The sequence below is a fragment of the Echinops telfairi genome, unplaced genomic scaffold, assembly GCF_000313985.2.
Source record: "Echinops telfairi isolate 266 unplaced genomic scaffold, ASM31398v2 ScPeMD7_7468;HRSCAF=8506_0, whole genome shotgun sequence".
In the NCBI taxonomy this organism is placed as follows: Eukaryota; Metazoa; Chordata; class Mammalia; order Afrosoricida; family Tenrecidae; genus Echinops; species Echinops telfairi.
The window spans coordinates 31,143,675-31,153,737 of record NW_022111369.1 but is presented as its reverse complement, the minus strand read 5'-3'; the positions used below and the strand labels follow the sequence as shown (position 1 = coordinate 31,153,737).

General features: G+C 44.7%; 1 protein-coding gene across 1 annotated transcript in view; it reads right to left on the bottom strand.

The window, feature by feature from the left end:
- Window positions 1-2,251: 2,251 nt before the first annotated feature.
- Window positions 2,252-10,063, bottom strand: part of KLHL8 (kelch like family member 8) — a 38,804-nt gene continuing 30,992 nt past the window's right edge. Inside the window, exons 4-7 of the mRNA XM_045284338.1 lie at window positions 8,825-9,012; window positions 8,186-8,345; window positions 5,079-5,280; window positions 2,252-4,892 (exon numbers count right to left, since the gene is read on the bottom strand). Coding sequence (XP_045140273.1) covers window positions 4,769-4,892; window positions 5,079-5,280; window positions 8,186-8,345; window positions 8,825-9,012 — 674 coding nt within the window. The 3' untranslated portion in view covers window positions 2,252-4,768. The remainder of the gene's footprint in view (window positions 4,893-5,078; window positions 5,281-8,185; window positions 8,346-8,824; window positions 9,013-10,063) is intronic.

The following is a 10,063-nucleotide window of genomic DNA, read 5'->3' as shown; positions in this document are numbered from 1 at the left end:
TTATGTGCTTTACACAATTGATGTATGTATGGATTGTGATGAGTTGTATGAGCCCCTAATAAAATGATTTTAAAAATGTAATCAATGTAAAGGCAGCCTTGGCTTATACCAACCCCTTCTCTATCATGAATACAGACGCCTTGATTCCAGTTCAGTATCAAAAAGTGTATTTTCTGACAAAGGGAAAAAATATATATAAGGAACAGTCACTGTACCAAAAAATATATATAAGGAACAGTCACTGTACATTCAACCATCTCAGGAGGTGGCATATGATCAAGAACCTATGGTGCTAATTCCAAGCTGCACTGAAGGCATTAGCAAAAACAAGCCTCCAGGAAAGGACGGAATATCAACGAAGTGTTCCAACAAGCTGATGAAACAGTGGAAGCACTCGTCCATGCCAGGAAATTTGGAAGACTGCTACTTGGCCAACTGATTGGAAGAGATCCATATTTGTACCTACTCCACAGGGTGACCCAATAAAATGCTCAGATCATAAGCACATCATTGACATCACATGCTAGTAAATTTTTGCTGAAGATCATCCCAAAAATAGTTGCAACAGTACATTGATAGGGAGCTGCCAGTTCAGGCCGGATTCAGAAGAGGGCATGGAACAATGAATATCATTGCTGATGTCAGATGGATCTTGGCTCAAAGCAGGGAATACCAGAAAGATCTGTTTGTGCTTTAGAGACTATGCAAAGGCATAACAAACTATGGATAGCCTTGAGAAGAAAAGGAATCCAAGAAAACGGCAAAGCTTAGTCAGCAAAGGTGTGCATCAGTTGTAACCTCTCACCATCCCGACTCAATCTGCATACCGAGATGATCAGAGACGCTGGATTATATAAAGAAGACTGCTGCACCAGCACTGGAGGAAGCCTTATTAACTACCTGGGATATGCAGAGGATACAAGCTTGCTTGCTGAAAGATGAAGATCAAGGATTACAGCCTTCAGTGTGAATTACAACTCAGTGTAAAGAAAACCCAAATCCTCACAACCTACCTCTGGCAGGTAACAGACAAAGATTAAAGTTACTAAGGATTCAGTCTCACTAGACTCAACGCAGCAGCAGTCAAGAGATCAAAGGATGCACTGCATTGTGTAAATCTGCTGCACAAGACCTTCTTAACATGTTGAAAAACATGTCAGAGGACTCAAGTGTGCCTGACCATGGTGCACATGCATTTTTGATGAGCTCATATGCATGTGAGAGTTGAATATTGAAAACCTAAGGAGAATTGATGTAATGGCATCGGGGTGCTGGTGACGAATATTGCAAGTACCATGAGCTGCCAAAAGAACAAACGGATCTGCCTCGGGAGCAGTACACCCAGAATGCTCCCTGTAAGCAAGGATGGCAGGATCGGATGTCTTACTTTGGACCATCATCAGAAGAGACCAATCCCTGGAAAAGGGCACACTTGATAAAAGAGAAGGGCAGACAAAGACGACACTTGACAAGGTGGGTTGACACAGTGATGGCAACAAGGGGCTCCGGTGTGGCACTTTGTAAGGACAGTGCGGGACCAGGCAGTGTTTGGTTCTGCTGCACAAGTCGCTCTGCGCTAGAACCAACTCCTTGGCACTTCATGACCTGTGACAGACCTGATGCTCTCGGTGGCTCGGAACTGACTTTTCAAAGAGGAGTTCCAGGACAGTTAATAAGCAATGGCAGTACTGGTGCGTGTGGAGCTACAGGTTTGCCATGTCACTGTCGGGGACAACATTCGAGTTAATGCAGTCTCATTTCTATAAAGTGCAAGCCTAGAGTTACTGAGGCGGCAATTGCTTAATTCAATCACTAAGATTTATGAAACACTATCACCGGCCTTTAACCTTTCATTTCTGAGCAGGAAACAAAACCCTTTCATCTTCATTCAAACATCCAAAAAACCAACCACATGGCCATTAAGGCGATTCCACTTCTGGTGACCCTATAGGACAGAGACGACGGCTCCTGTGGGTTTGGGCGTGTCCATCTTTAGGCGTAGAAAGCCTCTCCTTGCTCCCTCCGAGTGGCTGGCGGCTTAAAACTTCTGACGAGCTGTTGGCAGCCCCATGGGTAACTCATCACACCACCAGGGCTCCTCAGTGAAAGATATTCCATAGATGAGAAAGACTATTACAGCCAACTGACTAACGCAGATTTGCACTGATGTGAATCCAATTCTTTGATCAATACTTAGGTCATATGTATCATTTATTCTTTTGATTTTCCAGAGAATGATCACACATTTATAAACGGTTTCAAAAACATCCGTTTTATTGCCACAGTCATTTCACAGGAAGGAGGAGAACCATCAACATTGCGGTAATGGCTTCTTTCCATGGGCAGTCAGAGAGACCATGGATAAAACATGAACTGGATGCTAAATGCATTTCTTCTTCATCAGACAAGAGATGGGGGGAGGAGAATAAAGAACAAGTTTACCATTTGTAAAAGTGGATCCAAGTCAGCATATCCCTTACCTGGGCATTTGCCTGTATTATACATTCAAAGTTCACTTGGGAATTCAGTTACAATATCCCTTTGGGGGAGTACAGTTTATTCAGTAACTTAAAAAACACTCAACTTATTGATGACACAGGAATACAGTGAGATTAGCCCAAGGCAATATCAAGTAACTGGTCTTAAAGTGGCAGTGCAACCAAAAGCAGTGACATTAACGATGATGGAAGAATCACACAAAAGTACCTGGAAATATTTCTTGAAGAAACAATATATACATTTTCACCCTTGTTTTCTCCACCTGTAATTTTAGCTCTATTTCACATCACTTTTTAGCAGGTGCTGTGAGCATCAGGGGTTAACCTGAGGGGTCATACCACAAATTTGCCATCTGGTGTGAACTGTTCATCTCTTCATTCCTACAGACTGTAATTGACTGTCCCAGAGCTGGGCAGGTGCTGCGCTTGTACGCTATAATGGACAGCTCCACGCATCCCTAAGATCTCACAAGCACCGCCTCCCTTACAAGTGTGACCTGGGTGCTGGCCTTGCATGTGAAAGCCAGAAATAGCCATGTCCTATTCTGACGCACTTCCAACCTCTGTACACAACAAAATCAAAGACATGTTCAAGAGAACAACATTGTAGATAATCTTAGGAAACAACAATAACATGAAGTCCCGTTTCCCGCTTATGAAAATAAATATCACAAACACACTTGTAACCACAGCTAGGGAAGCACTCTACGTACTCCTCTGGACAGGAGAGATTAACCGTTTCACTCAAGTTTTGAGACGTATTTTCTACATTAAACCATTTGAAGGCAGTTCTAAAGAGTCAACTACTTTGGGTGACTTAAGTATGGTTATAGCTATAGGAGAGAGCATTGTTTCAGATCCAACAGTGACTTGTGATGGCTCACAGTAGGAAAATAACATACTTTGAGAACACTGGAACCTGCTTCATGGAAAGAGCTCTATCAGCCAGCCTGGGCTCTCATCTGCTTATTTCTGCTATGATATCCCCAGTTGCTCGGCGTCTGTAGTCTGGTTTCTGCTTAGCTGGGTTGCAGACTGTATCAAGACTGTTAGAGGCCCCAGTCAATGAAGTTCAGGGCTGGTGGACTGGCAGGCAGGCTAGCTGGCAGAAGTGACCCAGATGACTGACCAGCAGTGAACTAGGATTGATTCTAAGGAATGACCAAAGGAAGGTTAGAGGTCTGAGGGGTGATGCCAAATTACACAGCAAATAGAAAATACAACAGGGTAATATTCCTAATAAATATATATGTATGTATAAAAGATACACATATAACCAGTAGGCTATTTTATAATGCTAGTTATTAAACCATAAGTTGATTAAGTCAGTAGGTATGCCAATATCCTGGCTTCAAAGTCATGGGTAGAAATATTTTTAATTAGAGTTCAATAAATATACACAGGGGCAGTAAAATACAACTGGAAAAGCTGAGGTTTAAAGCGTTTTCTTTTTACCAACAATGCCTTTTTTTTAAAACAATGCCTTTTATTGGCTGATAATGGGCTTGAAACAATCCATCTTGGGTTCAAAACCAAGTGATTGCGTCAGACACTAGATCCTTGTCACAGAGTTAGAGAACCCCACTGAGCCCTACAATAGCATCCAGTCTTAAGCCTTCTCCTCCCATACCCACTGTAGCTCAATTTTTTGTTTATGAGTGCTTCTTTTATAAGATGAGAAAGAAAATCAAATTGTTGACTCACTCAGAGGGAATCAGCTCAGCTCAGTCTGTTGCTCTCCTAACAATTCAAACTTAGATCAAGGGCATCGTAGGGGCTCCTGTAAACATCAGTAAGCGCAGCCAGATGGTACTACACAAGATAGGATGTTTTTCCTATGCCTGCACATGACCGAGGAAGGGGCTCATCAGCAATCATCTTTAATGAGAGCAGCTCCCGCCTGTGTCTGGTCCTCAACTGATGAGCAGCTATTCCCACCCCCACCCCACCAGGAAAAATCCACTGCCCGAGTCTAACACCTCTAGGCAACATAAAGGAAAAAAAAAAATCACTAAATGGCTCCTCGTAACATTCTGATTCACACAATTAAAAAATGTGTTTCAAGGATATGGCACTACTATGAACATTTTTGAGGGCAGGTGTGTTTTCAAGTGAGTCTGTCTTCCATTTCTATTCCAGAAGTTGTGCTTCGTCACAACACAACAGGTACCATTTAAAGACAACTCCAGTCGTCATGTGAACTGTCCACAGTCCTGGCTGGCTTTCTTGTCTACTAGGTGAGATGACTAAATGGCTGCAATGCACGCATGTCACATGCAGTCAACCACATTACTGGATCCGTGGCCCACATCTCGGATCTGGCTCGTTAAGCAGTCGCACACAGTCACCCCTGCTCCTGCTCGGCAGTGGGACACAGATCCAACAAGCTCCCACCTGAGAAGACAGAGGAGAATGGACATTTTAAAACAAGAGCATATTTAATTCTACTCGAAACAGTAACCAGAGACAAAATCTCCTTACTGTGGGACTAATAGAAATAAGGCTCGGAGCAATAACTTTTAGCAACAACTCAGCCGTACGTAATCTGTTCCTGGAAGACCCCACAAACCCGGAGATTACCTATTCAGCACCGGATCGAAAGCTTCCACTGTGTTCAGGTAGGTGTTGCCATTGTGGCCACCCACGGCGAAGATCTTCCCCATCACCGTGGCGATCCCCACTCCGCCCCGGGGAGTTGTCAACGCAGCTACGTAATCCCACCTGTTGCTTCGAGGGTCATACCGCTCAACCGAACTCAGGGGAGAATTGTCATCAAATCCACCTGTGTGGAGAAATGTTTTAAAAATAGCATTACCATTCATGGAGCTCTCAACCCAATAGTTTTCCCAGTCGTCTTTCAAAATAGAGAAAACACAGGCCGTGAGTCAAATGTGGCTCAACAATGAATGACGGTGATTAAAAATCTTAAAGTGGGCAAAAAACTATGCCAATGGATAGTTGAAGAAGGAGGGACAAATCCACAAACATTCCTTATCCCGGGCTTCCCAAGGCCAAGCAAGACGCTACTGGAATGCTTTCCTTCTGTGTGTCCAGTGGGTCCGTGGGTCCCTTTACTTGTTTAAATAACAAGAGGTCTTGAGAAGGGAATAAACTACACCAAAGCACATGAGTCTCATCTAAGATGTAACAGTTTCTCATTGTTTCCCTTAATACCCTAAGTGCCAACTGTAATTGCGAAAAGGGCAGACTACTATTGAATTCTAGCAATGTAATCATGAACGTTTTACAGTAAAAACTGTGCGCCTTCTACGGAGGTCTGCAAAATAGCTCGCTCAACCCGAGGAGGTGCTTTCCTAAGCAGTACAATGTTGCTGCAAGAAGAAATGAGCACAGCACAGGGACAGCAATCCCTCTGGGGAGAAGGGGGGCTGTAGGCAAGAAAGAGACAGTGTAGGTCTGAGGGTGACGCACAGGGCCCATTACCTTAATACCTCTCTGTCCATTAAAAAGAAGCGTGTCTCTTTTCAGGGTCTATTTTCATCTAAGTGAGTAACAGCCTCTCTCTGATGACTCAGCCTATTTTCTGTGAGCAGGAGGTGTGGCGATGAGGAGCCGTCTATTTTGGGGCAATTCTCTGTCATAGGGGTCATTATGAATCAGTCAACCCGACAGCACTTACCAACAACAAGCTCATTTAGAAACAAGGTCACTAACAAAATATCAGCATAGGCAACTTCTCTAATGGGATTAGTTTTTATTAAATCAGACCTACCCGAGGTGCAATGTAATTACAATAAAATTTACCACATGAAGTTTTACATTTAATTAAACAAATTGTGACAAATGCATACAGTACTGTCACTATCACTAAAACTAGAATACAAAACACTTTCAATATATTTCACATGATAAAGTTTTAGCGGTTCCAAGAGAGAAAGACAAGGCTTTTTACTCCCCTGAGAGTTACAGCCATGAAAACCCACAAGGGCAGTTCCACCTATGCTATGGGATCACCATGAATCACACTATAGTTGGTTATCCATTTCTGGGGCTACTGCAGTGTGCCAGACTCTGAGATGTTAACTTGTATTATTCCTAATCCTTAAGACAGTTCTGAAAGTTCTCTCTAGAGAACCCTGTCTAATACACAGCCCTTTAAAAGGGGTCGCTAATGGCGGCAGAGTTGACCAGGAGCAGCATCAGTATTACTCAGGAGCTGATGGAAATGCAGACTCTCAGATCGCTCCTGTGCAGTTCAGTCAGAGCCCCAGCTACTTCCTGTGCACATGAAGGTTTTAGGCGGCACTACTCGTCTCTTAGTTTATCCTATTGTGGTGACTTGCGTGTGGCTGTGACGTAAGAAGCTATGCCACCGGCATTTCAAATACCAGCAGGGTCAACCATGGTGGACAGGAGGAGCACAGCTTCCAGATGAAGACCGATTGGGAGGGAAGACCTGGAGGTCGACTTCTAAAATAACTGGCCACTGGAAACCTCAGCGAGTACAGCAGAACACCTGAAGACTAAGGTGCGCCTGACTTTCGCCACGGTGTTTTCTACCCCACGTGGACATGCAAAAGCTGGACGGGGACAAGAAAACTGAAGACGAGCTGGGGTCTGCGCGAGGGTACTGGTGAAGAACACTGCACGCACCACGCACGGCCGGGAGGAGGAGCACAGCTGTGCGGGGAGAAGCAGACGAGCAATGCTGCTTCCAAGGGCGGAGTGGTTCTGCATCACATGCCTAGACGCGTCATCAGGAGTGCTCGGGCCCTGGACAAGGACACCGTTCTTGGGGGAGGGGAGTGAAAAAGAGGAAGACGCTCACAAGGTGGGGTGACACAGCAGGGCCAACAAAGGGCTCCAGCGTAGGAAGGGCTGTCAGGGTGGCAAAGGCGCAGGCAGCATTTCATCTTGTACACTCGGGGTGCTGTGAGTCAGAACCAACTTCAGGACACCCAACAGCAACTAAGTTCTCACTCTGGAGCTCAGTAGGTAAAAAGCAATATATCAATAGCCTGTATGCATACGGCTTGCTAAAAGCGCTCAACATGATTTATCTTGAAACGAAGATAAGAAAAACAAATCTAAGACCTTACTTATGCCAGCAAAGCATATTCCCTTGGTGTCTAAATATAAGGGAAAAAGCCTAATTTAAATGTAATCCCCTACTTAAATATACTTGCTAATCCTAGTAAAAATGAGATAGTTTAAACACTGAAAACAGATTACAACAAATTTTAAAAAATCAGAAATATAAGCTTAAGACTTCAAAAGTGTATCTTAAAATGTTGCTGCTAGCTGACCCAGTGTCCCGACACACAACAGAGGGCCCCGTTGCTTGGCCCAGCACCACCCTCACAATGGTGCCTGTGTTCGAGCCCACTGCTGCAGCCGCCACGTCCATCCAGCTCCTCCAGGGCCTCCCTCTCTTTCCCTGCCCCTTTGCCAAGCACAACGTCCTTCTCCGGGGCCTGGTCTCTCCTGACAACATGTCAAAGTACGTGAGACAAAGTCTCGCCACCTTCCTCTAGCAGACCATGGTACGCTCAGCATTCTCCGTCAGCACCGCAGTTCAGACACATCGATAATTCTTCGCTCTAACCAACTTCAAAAAAACTTAGGTATAAATGCAATCTACTTTTTGTTAGTGGGTTGTAGACGGCATTGCTGCATTGTATCCTAGAATAAATTAAGCTAGAAAGTGAGATAAACTGTTCACTCACCGACAACATACAAGCACCCATGAAGCTCACTAACTCCGTTGCCTGCTCTTCGCTGGCCCATTTCTTTCACTTCTATCCACTTATCCAGATGTGGGTCATACTTCTCCACACTGGACAAAGAAGCCACTCCATCATTGCCACCAACTGCATAAACATGGTTCTCGACGGAAAAGAAGGGCAAACACAAGACATTAGACTCTGCATCGATTTAGGTGCTGTCCTCCCTCATGGGCACTGTGAAGGGGAGCATCTAGACACCCCCAACAGCAGCAGCAAGAGGAGGCCTGGGCAGCGAACAGGAAGGTCAGTGGCTTGCCACCACCAGGTGCTCTGAAGGAGGAAGACAGGCATGCTTCTCCCCGAGGGAGCTGCAGTCTCGGAAACCCAAGGGGCAGCTCTAACTTGGCTTTTAGGGTCCCTTTCAGGTGGAATGGATCTCATGGCAGCGAGCTGAGTTGAGATCAAAGAACAATGGCAGGCTAGAAGGTGCAGGAAGCCAGCACTTCATGAGGTAAGGCAGTACGTGGTAATTAACAGCTGCATACTGGTAACATGAACACGTGCACATACACTGGCTCTTTTCTGACTCAGCTAGAGATGTGATGCGCCTTGCCCTGGGCAAGCTGCCACACGACTTACTACGAGAGCCACTGAGCCAACGCCTCCTCGGGGAGTATTCATTGGCGCCACGGTACCCCACTGATCAGACTCTATGTCGTATCTCTCCACATCGTTGAAACAAGTGTTGTCATCTAACCCTCCAATTGCATAAATCGGACCTCCCAAGGAAGCCAGGGCAATCCCACGCCTGTGAAGACAACAAAACACACATTAGCCTCTGGGTTTGTTCCCAGGAGGAAAACATCAAAAACTTGTTGATGTGAATGCATTTATCATGCTAGCCTTCAAATCATCTGTGGGGACAGCTTGTTATTTTTAGATTTAGCAAAGCTTCTGAAGAGATGTGATGACAAGGTGCTAAATCAGGCACCCCTCTGAGAATTCTGTCCCTGGGCATGTGCAGTGAGTGCACAGCCTGCAGAACCCCTGGACTCGGACGAAATATAAAGTCAAGAAAACCCTAAAAACAGAGTTCAAAACAGCCAGCTGGTAAAGCACCAAGTTGCCTAATTCACAAGTTCATGGATTTGCAGAAATGGGTTTGATGTGGCGTGCAGAGGCCAGCCTCAGTTCTGAGTTCAGGTCATTATAGAGCTCTGTCTTCAGTTTCACTGAATCAATAATAAGAACATAAACTTGTACACAGAAGTTCTATACCACACTGTTATTCCTGAAAGACAATTATCCCTCTTCTTGGAAAAGGAGGAGAGCCCACATAAAAGAGCTAACTGGGGGTGGGGCGACCAACCCAGGGACAAAGGAATAAAAAGTGAACTAAAGTCAATGGAAAGAAGGGCATAGGATGCCTAGTGGGGCTTAATCAAGGGCAATGTAGCAGCGAGGAATTACTAAACTCAAATGAAGGCTGAACATGATGGTGGGACAGGAGGAAAGTAAAAGGAAATAGAGGAAAGAACCAGGAGGCAAAGGACATTTATAGAGGTTTAAATACAGGCAGGTACATATGTAATTATATTTATATATAATGAGGGGAATAGAACTATGTACTCATATCTATATGTTAAGAATTAAGGTTGCAGATGGACACTAGGCCTCGACTCAAGTACTCCCTTTGTTCTAACAATCCGGCATTCTGTGATGCTCACTTTCAAAATGGGTACATAAGCAAATGTGGTGAAGAAAGCGGATGGTGCCTGGCTACCGAAAGATATAGCGTCTCGGGTCTTAAAGACTTGAATATAAACAAGCAGCCATCTAACTCAGAAGCAACAAAGCCCACAAGGAAGAAGCACACCA